The 15551-nt window shown below is 38.3% G+C and overlaps 1 protein-coding gene across 1 annotated transcript; it reads left to right on the top strand.

Annotated features, from left to right (window-relative positions):
- Positions 1-3750: 3750 nt before the first annotated feature.
- On the top strand, positions 3751-7580 carry dcp2 (decapping mRNA 2). Its single transcript, XM_033989145.2, has 11 exons — positions 3751-4003; positions 4391-4542; positions 4661-4788; positions 4949-5047; positions 5123-5275; positions 5354-5466; positions 5542-5631; positions 5705-5804; positions 5897-5983; positions 6063-6114; positions 6669-7580. The coding sequence occupies exons 1-11, from the start codon at positions 3936-3938 to the stop codon at positions 6791-6793; spliced, it is 1167 nt and encodes a 388-aa protein (XP_033845036.1). The 5' UTR covers positions 3751-3935; the 3' UTR covers positions 6794-7580.
- Positions 7581-15551: the final 7971 nt, after the last annotated feature.

The following is a 15551-nucleotide window of genomic DNA, read 5'->3' as shown; positions in this document are numbered from 1 at the left end:
CGTCTAAAGTGGCAGCTGTTTCTTTAAACGTGCACTTCAAAATAAAATACAGGTTGCGTAAAGTGGAACCTGAGTCATATGGTATCGTAAATCAGTACGTTTAATTACTTTTAAAATAGTTTCAAATATATGTTTTACAATTTTACTGAAATATGTTCATTAAACATTGTGCTTATAAAGACGATTCAACGCTCTGTTTCTTTGCTTGTCATTTTACTTTGAAGGTCTAAGGGAAAATATACTTTTACTTATAGCACAATTACATCTTGATGATACCTTTTGTAACATCTCTCTTTAAAGTAGCCCATTTTCAAAATTGAGTCATGTACATACGATATATTTTATAGGCTATTTATATTAATATTATCCAATTTAGCTAAATTAGACATAAAATCCAAATGTGCACATCTGCTTGTTGTCACCACACCCTTCGCTTCACTGATGACTTGGCAGAAATTGTGGCAGCATGGCACATCAGGGGTGGGTTTGTGTTTGGTCTACTCCCATTCTATATGATCGCCCTAGGACCTGAGTAGGGAGTGACTATATTAAAGGTGCACTCTGTAACGTTTCTGGTTGAAGGTCTGCTGCCTCCTTGTGTTTCATTGCTGATGATGCCATAGTGTGGAACATATAGGCAGTTATAATTACAGTTGAAACCAGAAGTTTACATACACTACATAAAAAGACACATGTGCTTTTTTTCCTCACTGTCTGACATGAAATCAGACTAAAGTTTTCCTGTTTTAGGTCCATTAAGACCTAGACCTAATTACCAAACTGATTTGTATTTGCTAAATACAAGAATAATGATAGGGATAAGCTTCTGATTTTTAGTTAATTATGGGGATGTATTTGAAGACTCACCTGAAACACACTGCTTCTGTGTGTAACATCATGGGGAAGTCAAAAGAAATCAGCCAAGCTATCAGGAAGAGAATTGTGGACTTGCACAAGTCTAGTTCACTGTTACGTGCACATTCATCTGTTCAAACAATTACAGTGCTGTGAAAAAGTATTTGCCCCATTACCAATTTCTTACTGTTTCTGCACCTTTGTCACTCTTTGCCCTTTCAGATCAAGCACAAATAATTTTAAGTGCCAATTTATTTACTAAGGGAAAAAGCCATCTGAACCTACATGGGCCATGTGAAAAAGTAATTGCCCCCTAAACCTAATAACTAATTGAACCACCCTTAGCAGCACTGAACACTCCATACACCACCCAGCAACTGCAGTCAAGCACTTGAGATAACTGGCAATGAGTCTTTCACATCATTGTGGAGGAATTTTGGCCCACTCTTCTGTGCAAAATAGTTTTAAAATCAGCCACATTGGAGGGTTTCTATTGGTTCAGATCTGGACTTTGACTAGGCCGCTCCAAAACCTTCAATTTGTTTTTTTTAAGCCATTAAGAAGTGGACTTGGAAACTGACATTTACTGAAGCAAGTGAGGCCAGTTGTTTGGATGCTGTTGTGAGTTCCTTTGTGACCTCTTGGTTCAGTCGTTGCTGTGCTCTTGGGGTAATTTTTGTAGGCCGGCCACTCCTGGGAAGGTTCACCACTGTGTACCAAGCTTTCTCCATTTGTGGATAATGGCTCTCACTATGGTTAGTTGGAGTCCCAAAGATTTAAAAATGGCTTTGTAACATTTTCAAGACTGAGACATGTCAATAACTTTTCTTCTTATCTTCTCCTGAATTTCTTTGAACCGTGGCATGATATCAATATGGCCTACTTCACCTTGCCAGACAGGTTTAAGTGATCTGATTTGAAAGGTCTGGCAGCAACCAGGGCTGGGTGTGGCAATGAAATTGAACTCAGCTTTCCACAGTAATATGATTATTCACAGTTACCTCATCATTTCACAACGGGGGGCAATAATTTTTTTTTTACACAGGATCATGTAGGTTCGGATAATATTTTTCGCATGACAAATAAAAAACATCACAGAAAAACTGTTTATTTGGGTTATTTTGTTTAATATTTAAATTTGTTTGATGATCTGAAACAGTTAAGTGTGACACACATGTAAAAAAGTAAGGAATCAGGAAGGGGGCAAATACTTTTTCATAGCACTGTATATGCAAGTCTAAACACAATGGGAATGTCCAGCCTTCATACCACTGAGGAAGGAGACAGGTTCTGTGTCCCAGAGATTAATGTGCTTTGGTCCAAAATGAGCATATCAACCTAAGAACAAAAGCAAAAGACTTTGTGAAGATGCTGCTGAAGCTGATAAGAGTGTATCATTATCCACAGTGAAACAAGTGCTGTACTGATATGGGCTGAAACCCTGCCAGGAGGAAGGCGTTACTCCAAAAGAAACATAAAACAGCCAGATTACAGTTTGTAAATGCACACAGGGACAAGGGCCTAAATTTTTTGAGTCAAGTCCTGTAGGCTGACAAGTATCCCAGTTGTGAAATACGGGGGTGGCAGCATCATGCTGTGGGGTTGTTTTGCTGCGGGAGGAACTGATGCACTTCACAAAATACATGGCATCATGAGGAAAGAACATAATGTGGAAATACTGAAGCAAAATCTCAAGACATCAGCCAGGAAGTTAAAATTTGGGCACAAATTGGTCTTCTGAATGGACAATGTCCCAAGGGCATGCCATACTGCCAAACTGGTTGCAAAGTGGCTTAAGGATAACAAAGTCAGTGTTTTGGAGTGGGCATCACAAAGCCCTGATCTCAGTCCTATTGAAATTTATGGGCAGGCCTGAAAAGGCATGTGCGAGACACGCGGCCTTCGAACATGGCTCTGTTACACCAGTTATGTCAGGAGGAATGACTCAAAATTCCTTGCAACTATTGTGAAGCTTGTGGAAGGATAATCAAAATGTTTAACCCAGGTCATACAGTTTAAAGGCAATGGTAAAAATACTAATGAAAGGTATGTAAACATCTGACTTTGAAGAAAGAGAATTGTCAAAAAAAAATCCTCTTGATATTCTGGCATTTAGCAAATAAAAATAATTTTGGGAATTGGCCTAAAACAGGAACACTTTATTCTGATGAGGAAAAAAGAGATCTTGTATTCTTGCTGCTTGGCAGCAGCTCTTTATCTTTATGTTTAGTATAAAAGGGGTAGGCGTCATAAGCTTTGGCTTCTGCCTATTCCTTTTTCAGACTTGTGTATTTTGATTGTTTCCTTGACTTAAGTATGAAATGTCTGGAAAGAAATCAAATAAAGTATCAAAGTAAAGTTGTACTCGGTTCACACAAGACAAAAACTACCACAAAGTTTAAACACCTTTTCTCTTGCAGTATTTGCATGTCAAACATAAAAACTGAATATGAGTGTAAGGTATTTTGTAGCTGGCGAGCCCTCTCACAATAAGAATGCATGTTTTTTTCCTAAGTAATTTTGACCAATGAAATAAATGTTAGATTTATGTTTAATGTCATATTGTGACACATTTCAGGAACAGCAACAAGGAGCAGAAAAGTTTACATTAAAGTATATGACACATGCAATATGCTCTAAGCATAAATATAGGGTACGTATTTTTTTCTGTTTCTCTGAAAAATGTATAAAATGTGATATTAGCCAAATGAGTAGGAAAAAGTGCACAAAAATGAAAATTCCAATGACAAATGATGCAAAGAACATAAGTCTCATACAAACTTGCTAGAGCCTCTCCATTACTGTCATGTTTATTGCGTAGATTGATTTAAGAGTTGGCCAATAGAAACTGAGAACTGAACGTAAGACCCGCCTACTTTGTTTTCATTGGTGCGTTTCATTTCCGCCTAAAGCCGTAAACTAAAACAAGAAACTTATCGCTCGGAGGAGACTACTCAGTTGATATTAGCTTTAGAGGCTAATGTAAAGCTGAGTTTTGGTGGACTCAAAGAGCAAAATGTGACGAAAGATGCTGTGGAAGTAGGTGTATTTTTGGCCTCTTGGTCTGACTTAATGTCGGGATGTTTTCGCCGAACATGGAAACAAAAAGAGTCGAGATCCCCACCGCGCTATTGGACGACCTCTGCAGGTAAGGGTTTATTTGCCACACTTCTTTTTGTTATTATCACAAAATATGGATATGTTATAATCCTAAACAGACAAATACTTCTACATATTAAATTTACAGCCACAATATTGGCTTAAGCTTACATGATTGTGATGATGTAGCCCACTGCCTGCCTGACTCGTATCCAGTCATCCGATATTATTAACAGTGTTTTTTGGTTTTATTTGAATCTATAACCAAATGCAATACTGAAAGTACATCCTGGAGCATTCTGAGAGTAATTATTGACTGGCAGTTATGAATTATTGTCAGCCACTAATGCCCTGACCATCTGCATCAAAAAGGGATGATGATTTTGGGTATTGTTTATGTTTTGTCCTAATGGTCATGCCTTCTCCTCTTTTGCAGTCGCTTTATTCTTCACATTCCAAGCGAGGAGAGGGACAATGCCATCCGTGTTTGCTTCCAGATCGAGCTGGCTCACTGGTTTTATTTGGACTTCTGCATGCAAAACACTCCAGGCGCCCCTCACTGTGGGATAAGAGATTTTGCAAAAGCTGATATCCTACAGCATTGAAATATTGATTGTAACATCTTATTATAACATTGTAGTTACAAATCAGTATTTTTTTTTAATCTATAAAACCTTGTAAATTGCTTACCTTAACAGCTCAATACTTTTCCAACACTGTCCCTTTCTGCTGCCTAATGGAGAGGATGTGCAGAAGGTTCTTGAACAGTGGAAAGAATACAAGATGGGTGTACCAACATATGGAGCTATTATTCTGGATGAATCACTTGAAAATGTAAGTCACTTTTTTTTTTTTTTTTATCGCCCTGTTTGTTTTTTTTTACACAGAAATATGTTTTGTCTCTATTATAGCCTGTGAGTAATCATTCAAATATTGGTTGTTGACTGTAATTCTAACCTAGTAACCTAGAGCCATCATGGTGTTTCTTTGGTAGGTGCTGCTTGTTCAGGGTTATCTGGCGAAATCAGGTTGGGGCTTTCCAAAGGGTAAAGTAAATGAAGAAGAAGCCCCTCATGACTGTGCAGTTCGTGAAGTGAGTTTTCCTTCATTAGTTTACACACCAAGAGCAATATGTGCATATATATGTATAATGTTATATGCATTTTAGGTGATGGAAGAGACGGGTTTTGATATTAAGAATCGCATCTGTAAAGACATGTACATAGAACAGAAAATCACTGACCAGTTAGTGCGCCTTTACATTATACCAGGTGTTTCCAAGGACACCAAGTTTAACCCCAAAACAAGAAAAGAGATCCGGGTATGTGCATGTATTTATCTGCCTTTATGGATTTATTATATTTTTTTCTATACTTCACATTATTTATGTGTGTTTTAGAACATTGAGTGGTTTCCTATTGAGAAGCTCCCGTGTCACAGAAATGACATGACTCCTAAGTCCAAACTTGGACTTGCCCCAAATAGATTTTTTATGGCCATTCCATTCATTAGGTACTTATTTGTCCTTGTATGCAAAATCTGTAATTAAATAACGATTAATAACATTGTACTCTCTCATTCTTGTAGACCACTGCGAGAGCGAATTAGTAGACTCAAAGGCGAGTCACCAGACAGTGATGAGGATAGTACTCCAAACAAATTTTCAGACAGTACTCGGTAAAATTATATATTTACTATACAATTCTGTATTTTCTCTGCACATTTATAGCAGCTTGATTGTTTTTTTTAGGTCCAAGTCTCGTCGCATGACAGGCACAGAAGTTCATTCGGCAGACACCAATGCCAAACACAAACAGCAGAAAATGACAGGCCAGTATGATCTGTATCAGGTTAGTAAATACATGTAAGCTCAATGAAAAATAATAATTTTAAATCTATTTATGTATAATATTTGAATGTATTATTACTATTATCTTGGTAGAACCAAACTATAAAAAGCAATGGGAAGAAAAGTCAAGACTCGCCCTATTTGAAGAAGGGTAGTGAAAATGGATTTAGCAGTGTGCAGGTAAAATCTTTTTACTGAAAGATTAAATGTTACAATAAAACCGTGTGTTACAGAGCATAATCACTGCGTAACCTTTCAGAAGGAAGACAAACGACTTCAGCCCAGAAGATTGCAAGACAGTTTTGAGAAAGGTACAGCTAACAAAATATTGAGAAACATTGCATCTTCTGGTCCTAAATAAATTTGAAGTCATCTACTATATGAAGCTGGCTGAACTTAAACCTACCAGGATAGACCAAACCAGGCGGTACCACAAGGCCCTGTCAACTCCAGATTATATGAAACTGTGTGCTGTCACACTGTGCTCTAGCACCAGCTGATCATTTAGAACTGAAGAGCACTCCCTACGTAATGAAAATAATACAAATCACAAAATATACGAGGAATTAAAAAATATAAGATAAATGTGGCTGTGTTCATGTAGAGTTGGCAAAATCATTGTAAGTCATGGATATGGATAAGCCAAACTAAAAGGTAAATGTGCTTAAATCGTAAATAACATATACTGCACCATGGACTGAATGAACAGCACATATGCATGCCCTAGAAACACAGCCTAATTTAAATAGTAGTCTACTGTTTAAATCTTTATATATTTCAATTGTAGGAATACAAACTATCTATAACCTGCATAAGCTAAATATGTTGGATAAACAATGTTTTGTGTTTTTTTTTTTTTTTACAGATATGTCTCAGTTCAACTCCAATGGCCATCAATCCTCTCCCTGTTCAGAGCAGCTTCTGTCATCCAATGCTTTCCTCAACTTCAAATTTGACAAAGAGGCAATCATGAAGTGTTTTGATTATTGATACAAACTGAGCTCTGTCTCTTGCACATTGAGGTGTACAAAGCCTTTGTGTCAATTTTTACCATCCTTTTTAAGACTATTCCTGAATTTGCCATGTTTAAAGTTTTAAATGAACACGCATTGTTTAAAGTAATTTTCTGAAAAAAAGACCTCTAGAATGGTAAACCTGGTCTCAATCCTTAGGTGTTTTTATCTTTCATGTTTTGTGCTAAATTTCTCACTAACGTACGAGATAAAACATTATCAGAACATTAGATTTTATATATTTGACTCAAAATTATTATTTTTTTGGCCAATATGGTAACAAAAATACCGTGTGTGCTGACTTTTTAGAAAAGCTTTATTGATGATGAACATTAGGAGTTTTATTTTACATGACAGTTACTAATGGTGATGTTTCAGATGCTACTCAGACATTATACCAACCATGTGCTTTTAAGATGAAAGTTACTAATGGTGATGTTTAAAATGCTGCTCAAATAGTATACCAACCATGTGCTTAAATGATTTTAAATTCAGATGTGTGCTTATCATTTATGCTCACAAAATGGTGCAATTTGATTCTTTACACACCAAAGGTTGTTTGTCTTTCTTAAATAATGAATTCATACATTATTTCCACCTTATGTGATAACATGATCACATCCACAGAAGTTTCAGCCATTATCTTCACATTGGCCTACAGCCAGATTCCTTTTTCGTTTGTTCTCAGATTATGTTGTGTCAGAAAAGCTGCACTGTGTATAAACTGGGGTTGCTTTTGTTTAATAAATTAATCTTTTTTCAGTATGTTCTCTTGTCTTTTTTGCTTAGTTTTAAGGAAGTACTTAAAATGAACGTGTAGCCCACCACAGATATACATAAGAAAAACAATTATTTATTTATTATCTTGATATTTTTTATGACAGTTTTTTTTATATGCCACAGGTACCATTTTTTTGTGAGCACGGCAAAATAAAATTACACTCTTGACAACGATAATAATTCTAAGTTAGTGGTTATTCTTTCGTCTAGTGTTAATATAAATCATTGGATGTGTGAGGTGAAAAATACGGTTTTTATCATATTATATTTGCATGTACGACGGAGTATAATATATAATATTATACGCTACGAGAAAAAAGTCGCAGTATTACGAGAAAAAAAAGTCGTAGTATTACGAGAAAAAAAAGTAATATTACGACAAAAAAGTCGTATTTTTTATGAGAGTATAGGCTGCTGTGCGTGAATGAGTGACCAATGCGTTATGCGTTATGGAGAATTTGGAGCATTTTGTTCAGATAAACTTTCAACTGGGGTTTACGCACGATAAAATACTGTGTCTTTTAGCCCACCATCACCACACTATCATCAGTATAAGTACTTTGAAGCGGCACTGCAAGCGTTTGAGTTTGTTTCGTCGGAGGAACCATACAGATTTGGGAGAAATTGCTACTTTTGTGGAAGAGGAACTGGCTGGAAGTGGTCGTCTGCAGGGATATCGGTGTTTACGCCATAGAGCTATACAGAGAGGATTTGTTGTTTCTCAAGAAACGATCCGAATTTTACTGAAAATATTGGATCCAAATGGGGTAGAGTTGCGAAGAAGGCGGCGTCTTCGGCGAAGACAGGGTAAGGGCCAAACGCATTGTGGCATTTGGATTCATATGATAAACTGAAGCCGTATGGCATCTGCATAAATGGCTGTATTTATGGCTTTAGTCGACACATTATGTAGATGGAGGCATACATTACTAACAGCGATCCGAAAGTAATTGCGGATTACTATATCAACACAGTCACTCGAGTTGCGGGGTGTCCGCAAAGGCTCCGGGTGGATCCAGGTACAGAGAATTCACATGCCCGAGACATGCAACGGTTCTTGCGCAGAAACCACACCGACGCATTTGCTGGGGATCAAAGCTTCATCTATGGATGCAGCACCGCCAATCAACGAATAGAGTCTTGGTGGGAAGTCCTGCGTAAACAATGCATTCAGTTTTGGATGGACATCTTTCAAACTCTAAAGGAACATGGACATTTCACCGGTGATTTCCTGGACAAAAACTTGGCACAATTCTGTTTCCTCAACATTATACAGGTAAGCTATTTTCAGTGTTGCATAGCTTTAGACACTCATTACTTCCCTGGAAAATTAGACTATAGCACGCTGGAGTATGAGCTATTACTTATTGAGCATATTCAATGTTCCCTCTAATTTTTCACGAGTCTGAGTAAACACACAAACTCCCTGAGCGTCCCATGGACCACTGTGAGCGACATCAGACGTGCGCACTGTGGTCATGCTGCATCACATCCATCCAAGTTAAATGGTTTATTAAAGGAATCAAATTACCACATTTACATTTCTGTATAAGACTTTTAATTAAGTGCTTTAGCCACTTATACAATGAAAATGACAAAAATCTTGCTCATGACCTGTTTAGTATGTTAATTTTTTATTTATTTGTTTATTTGATTGGGACAGTGCATGTTAATGAACAAAATTTCTAATTTCCATCCGTAGTCCCACGGTTCAGGGTCACAGGGATCAAAAATACAACAATAAAATTTACATTAAACAATGATCAGGCCTTAAATACAATTTTCAACCATACAATCTTACAATCTTAGTCACTTTGCACAAAACTCCATTAACATTCACTCAGCTCATTATCCAGACCCACAGTAGTATACAATACTAAAACGGCCCATAAAGGATACACAATATATAATAAAGAGCCTGGCACCTAGTGTGTGCAAGTTTGGTTTGCCCAGAGCCAGTTTTTCAGTTGAGCCTTAAATGAATTATATGTTGGGCACTACAGGTTCCCACCTCGGACAGACAGGACCATCTGACCAAAGGTGGTACGTCTGTGGGGTATGACCATATCTCCTCTGGCGGAGGCTCGTGTGGTTCTTTGTGTGTTTTCTTTACTCTTGATAAATTCTTTTATTGGTGGAAGAGCGAGAGAGTGCAGAACTTTATAGATCAAACATGCTGATTTTAGATTGATCATGTTTTGAAAATGCAGTAATTAATATTAATATTAATATATTAATGCTATTGGAAGTATAAATATTTCATTTTAACTATGGAAAAACATGAGCTTCCAACCAAACCAAGCCAACTGTAAACTCCAATGTTGAAAACACACTTAACATTTTTATTATAAAGCTCTGACGTATAAGCCATTGTGTGAAGCTTTTGCTGTGACTGAGTGAGATTGTCCTACTGTGTCTGGGAGACAGTCCGGTAACTCTTTTACAGTATATGACACGATCATTTGATTTTTACAACTCATAAACTAGTGACAGTCAATGACCAACACACACTGAGAGGAATCTGTATCTGCACACCCAGCTGCTCTATTACTGTACATTTGCATATCATATCAAAACACAATATATAAAATATATTCAAAACAAGTGGTATGGGTAAAAATAAATATATATTTACAAACCACACACTGCAAACAGTGAACAAACACACACACACACACACACACACACACACACACTTTAAAATGTAAACAAACACACACTGCAAACTAAAAACACACTGTACATGTGACAGTGTGACAGTCATTCTGTGACAGTGGCTCAGTGGTTAGAGGTTGGAGAATCGAGTCCCGCTCGGACCAATTTCTGTCATTGTGTCATTAGGCAAGACACTTCGCCCAAGTGGTGTGTGCGTGATGATTGATGGTGGTCGGGGGGTGCAGATTGGCATTAGCTAATGCTAATGATTACGCATGATATATTTGACCCACAATTAAGTCAATAGCAGAATAAACCACACTTACCGATCAAGAACAGCATCCAGTCCATCAAATTATAAGATCCTCTACTCCTGAGTCCACCATGAGATCTTCACTTGGTTCCACGAACCGCTCCGGGTCCGAGATGCCTCTAGTTTAACTTGTACAAACATCCAGTGTCCTCGGTCGCGTACTTCCTTTGTTTTGTCCGTTTCGTCATTTTTAAAACGCAAAACTGCTGCAAAACAGTGCGTAAAATTACGCACGCGTAATTGCGTAACAATTACGCGTGCGTAATTTTACGCGCGGATCTTTGCCCGACGGCGGGCCGTCGGAACATTAAGGGGTTAAACACTTAGAATCATTAGCGAGTCTTCACTTCACTAAAACTCTGATAGCGGCGCATGAGGAGCCTGTCAATGACGTTGATGAGCTGCGCAAATACGTATGTGAATCACATAATTGTCTGGAGCAGCTCGTCCCCGGTCACACTCACTGACTCACACTGAAAAATAGCTCAGAATGAATTGTTGTGTGTTTATTTTTTTTTCAACTCCGGTTCGATTTTTTTGTGCGCAGCACAGATTTTCTGTGCGCGGAGACCGTGTCAGCAGTGCGCAATTGCGCACGCGCGCAGCTTAGAGGGAACAGTGATCGTATTGCTGCTGTTGGCGATCTTTTTGTGAGGCCTAATTGTCCGTTTTGCGAGCTAAGAAGGGGCAGTCGCTGTGTCGTGCGTCTGTGGAAATGTGGATGTGGTTTTTATCCTCTATGCGCGAGTCTTTGGGAGCGCACATTCGCGCCACAAAGTATGCCAAAAAATGAAACTCCTATGGCTATTACTGAATCCCTGAAACGCGTCATAGGTAGGCTATAAAAGTAGGCTACTCTAATACTGGCTACATTAAAGTTGGTCTACTTTTAAAGTGTAAAACTGCTTGATACATTTGACACCCTGTAATTATTTCCAGTTAAACATATCTATTTATCGTATTATAGGGCGAAATAGATGGTGTGCCCCAGTAAATGGCTCCACAGCTGCAGAACTATACATACATTTAAGAAATGAAATACTTAACAATATTTGAACTGTTGAACTCACCACCTCTACTGAGAGGTGTTATGCTAAAGTTTTTTGTATTTGAAGGGGAAAAAAGTTAGCAGAATGTTTTATTTGAAAATTGTATTTATTGCTTAATTATTGTTATTGAACATTCAAAAAGTGCATAAAACTGCTTTTCTGTAAAATGTGTAACATTCAAAAGTTGCAAATGTGCCTACCAGAGGCAATGTAAAGACACTTGGTTTGAAACATGAACCGTAACAGTAGCATATTTGTCAAAAAATAAAATGTGAAAAATGAAACAATGTTCATTCATAGTAAATAAACATTTACTTTGTCATAAAAAAACAAGAAAAAGAAAACTGAAACAGTGCCATACTCATGTCTAAACAATATCCATTATCCAGATATTACTGTCAAGGATTGCGTGAAACTCACTGCGGAAGTCTGGGAAGTTATCATAGCTGTCTGGCAAATGCAAAAGTGATGCACAGGTACGCCCAATTGGTCTACTGGTAAATGCTGTCTGAACACAAACTCGACTTTGATAAAACCAGATACCAGCAAATCAGACCCTGTACAGAACCTCAGAAAGTTCTCGACTCTCTCTTCACTAAGTTCCTTGATATATTTTTTCAAGTACCATGCCACCTCTGCTTCATTTGGTGTCATTGTATCAGGAAAGTGTAACTTTTCAGCTACTGTTTTTGTAGTAGGTTTCCGCTCACTGTACATTTTTGTCAGTTCTTCAGAGTTGAGTAGCATATGTGGCTGTGCAATCCCCTGCCAGCAGTCAATAACAAACATTGGCTTTTGGATTATTTCTTTGTGTGCTAGCTCAAGTAATATTTCAGGAAGGGTTTCAGAACAGATTTTTCTGTGGCATTCATAGTTAGATAGCAGGTCTGTGATCTCATCAGCATCGACAGAATCAAGGTTAACAAGAGCCTTGTTGATAACATTTTGCTCATGGGAGCTGAAAAGCTTGAGAAAACTTTTGATTAGGTCACTGTAAATCTTCCCAAAAAGCATTTCCTCTAGAAACGGAGGGGCAACTTTAAGAGGCAGGTACCCACAATCTTGAAATCCCTTAACAAAGATCCTACCAATAGCCTTCCAAGTTACTTCAGTAAAATCATGTCTAAGAAAAGGCACTTTATAGGGGGTTCCCAGAGTACACCTTTCATAAAACTCTCCCCAGAAGCTAGTGTAGACATCTTTGAGTAAACCTGAACCACTACCCTTCTCCAGTCTGTTGTCTGGAAGAAAACGCTTAACTTTAATAGTTTTGCGTAGTATGTCATCATCTGAAAATCATTTCACTGAAGCTGTTTGCATGGTGTAAGATCAAAGTCACCTCTGGTATGATGCTTTGTGGACTGGGTGGGAGCGTACCATCAGGCTGGTAAATGAGCGTATCACTGAGAGAAGCCTCACTGTTAGTTGGGTCTGGGCCAAATGTAATCTCTGGGTCAGAGTTGGTAGCATTCAAAACAGAAATACTCTGAGCATAATCTGAAGTATCCAGAGGTATAGCCACTGAACTATCAACATGAAATGTTGCAAAATCTGTACCATCTTCTGCATAGGCTAACCCTGTGCTCATATCCTCTGGAAAAATATAGACCTCTGGCTGCATCTCTGGTAACAGTTTTTGTGGGTTATTAATAGCTTCTGGGTGCTCTTCATCTCCCTCAAAAGGTGTATAATCATCAACATCATCATCATCATCCACAATCACTGTTTTGGGTTGGGTTGCCAAATAAAACCTCAGAATTGGTAGCTTCACAGTATTGTATATGTATTCTACAGACATTTCATGAGGTAGGGGATTTTGTTTAAAATCCCAAACCTCAAAATCGAAATCAGTCTCAGCGCCTTTGTTAGATTTCCCCTGTGGAAAAAACAAGGATTTTCCTTGTTCTAAAATGTCATTAAATCCTGCCTGGGTGCTGATGGTAACCTTTCTTGTCCCTCCTCCTTGTTTTGCTCTGACCTGCTTTGTTATTTTGTTTTCAGTGTGGATCCAGCCTATTTCAATTATTCGGTGTAAATGGTATAGCTCTTTTTTTTGTTTTGTTAGATTGTCCTGGCTCTTCTTCCCCAGTTTGAGTTTGCTTTCATCAACTTTCATTCATTAACTTTAATTTTTTCCCTTAGTTTCTCAAAAAGTCCCTGTTTTCGTATGGTTGAATGTGGATGAGATTTGCAAAAATGTATCAATGCAATTCTGTCTCCATAGAATGGCAGGTGATCCTCCAAATCTGCATCTTCTATCAGCAAAATTACTTCTCTGTCAATCTGCAAGCAGTGCAAAATAATGAAAGTGTTGGGATCAAACAATTTTGATTGGAAAAATAAATGGACATCATTGTTAACAGTGAAACAAAAGTGGCAAGTAATTGATTTGTAATGTAACTGTTATAGGTGCATGTATTGGCCCAACTGCAATAGCATCTAAACATAGCCCATATGATATGAGGGTGCATTTTACAATAAAAGTAACCTTTTAGTCTTCAATCCATTTGATGGTTTCTTCTGAGACCTGACGCCTTCTTAAAAATGCCACTATTTCAGAAATTGAGTCATTCATTATGGATCTGTAAAAGACAAGAAAATATGCCAATAATTATCTGTCCATTTACTGTCTCTTAATTATACACTAGTCACAGCATAAAACTTACTAATATCATGATATTCACATCCAAAGCAAGTCTTCCTCCAAAACTGGATATGGCCATATCCTCAATCCACTGTAAAAACATGCCTTGGTGAATCGAGATATTCAATACATGCATAATTATGGCTTTTAATAGCGCTATGCTTAAATTTATGCTTTTGTCCGCTAGCACTGGTATGGGGACCCAGAACTACTATAGAGAATAAGAGAATTTGAGCAAAACTGGACCAACTCACGGGGACAGTTGCAAACAATGGCCTACTGTATTCTTGTAGATATTTTAAACAACATCGGTGTTGTTCGTAATGGCGCATGGAGCTGCCCGGTTTAGTCTTAGTTGTATGCGGGGAGAGAGATGGGTCAATTGCGGATAAGCATAGTAGGGATAGTGCTGTCCGCGCAAGGACGGAGCTAGCGCATTTCTCCGGGGATGATCAGTGCTGTGTTGGTGATGAGTGACGGTCGTCCGCTCGATCAGTTCCCGCGCGCTCCTCATCCCCACGTGTGCTCTCTGTGCCACATCCTTCTCGGACCTGGTTAGCGAGAACAGTCTGGCGCGGGACTATCCCGGAGGTCATGCTTACCTCGCGGTGGGCTTGTCTAAACCAGGTTTAAAACCTCTAATGCCGAACCAAACCGTGTCTAACGCAGCGTACAAACCAGACAAAATTGGCTAAGAGCGGCTCCATGCGCCATTACATTTAAACTCGTGAACCAGTTTAAGGACCACATATGGACAACGATTGTTCATACATGTGTGGACATATGTGAACAAACTCCCTCTGTCCGTGACGAGCAAACAGCGGCCCTGCCACGCAGTCGGTCCCTTAGCCAGGTGCGCGCAGAGCTTGGCTAGAAGAACTCTTATGCACTACCCACGGCCTGATGCTATAGGGAGAACATAAGGCCACCACACTGTAAATGTTTGAAAAATAATATTTCACATACCTATAATAAGATAATGGTCATTACCTGCTTCGAAAAGATGGTATAGAAACCAGAAGGAGAAGGTTCTCTTTGGTTCTTTAGCTTCGTCTCCCACGTTTTTACGATTTTGAGTTTATTCTCGTAATATTACGACTTTTTTTCTCGTAATACTACGACTTTTTTCTCGTAATACTACGACTTTTTTTCTCGTAATACTACGACTTTTTTCTCGTAATACTACGACTTTTTTCTCGTAGCGCCCGCATATATATTTTTTTTATTTAAGTGACCCTTATACTCCGTCGTTTGCATGGTCTTAATGTGTGTCTCTTTTATTTTGTACCGGAAG

Source organism: Periophthalmus magnuspinnatus, chromosome 23 (genome assembly GCF_009829125.3).
Source record: "Periophthalmus magnuspinnatus isolate fPerMag1 chromosome 23, fPerMag1.2.pri, whole genome shotgun sequence".
Classification (NCBI taxonomy): domain Eukaryota; kingdom Metazoa; phylum Chordata; class Actinopteri; order Gobiiformes; family Gobiidae; genus Periophthalmus; species Periophthalmus magnuspinnatus.
The sequence above is the reverse complement of the archived record's forward strand: the minus strand, read 5'-3'. Positions and strand labels throughout refer to the sequence as shown.

Excerpts from the sequence above, each read along its gene's own strand:
- dcp2 (XM_033989145.2), top strand. The coding sequence starts at position 3,936 with ATGTTTTCGCCGAACATGGAAACAAAAAGAGTCGAGATCCCCACCGCG. Across the intron at positions 4,004-4,390 it reads CTATTGGACGACCTCTGCAG|TCGCTTTATTCTTCACATTC; the intron begins GTAAGGGTTTAT and ends CCTCTTTTGCAG. Across the intron at positions 5,276-5,353 it reads AAACAAGAAAAGAGATCCGG|AACATTGAGTGGTTTCCTAT; the intron begins GTATGTGCATGT and ends TGTGTGTTTTAG.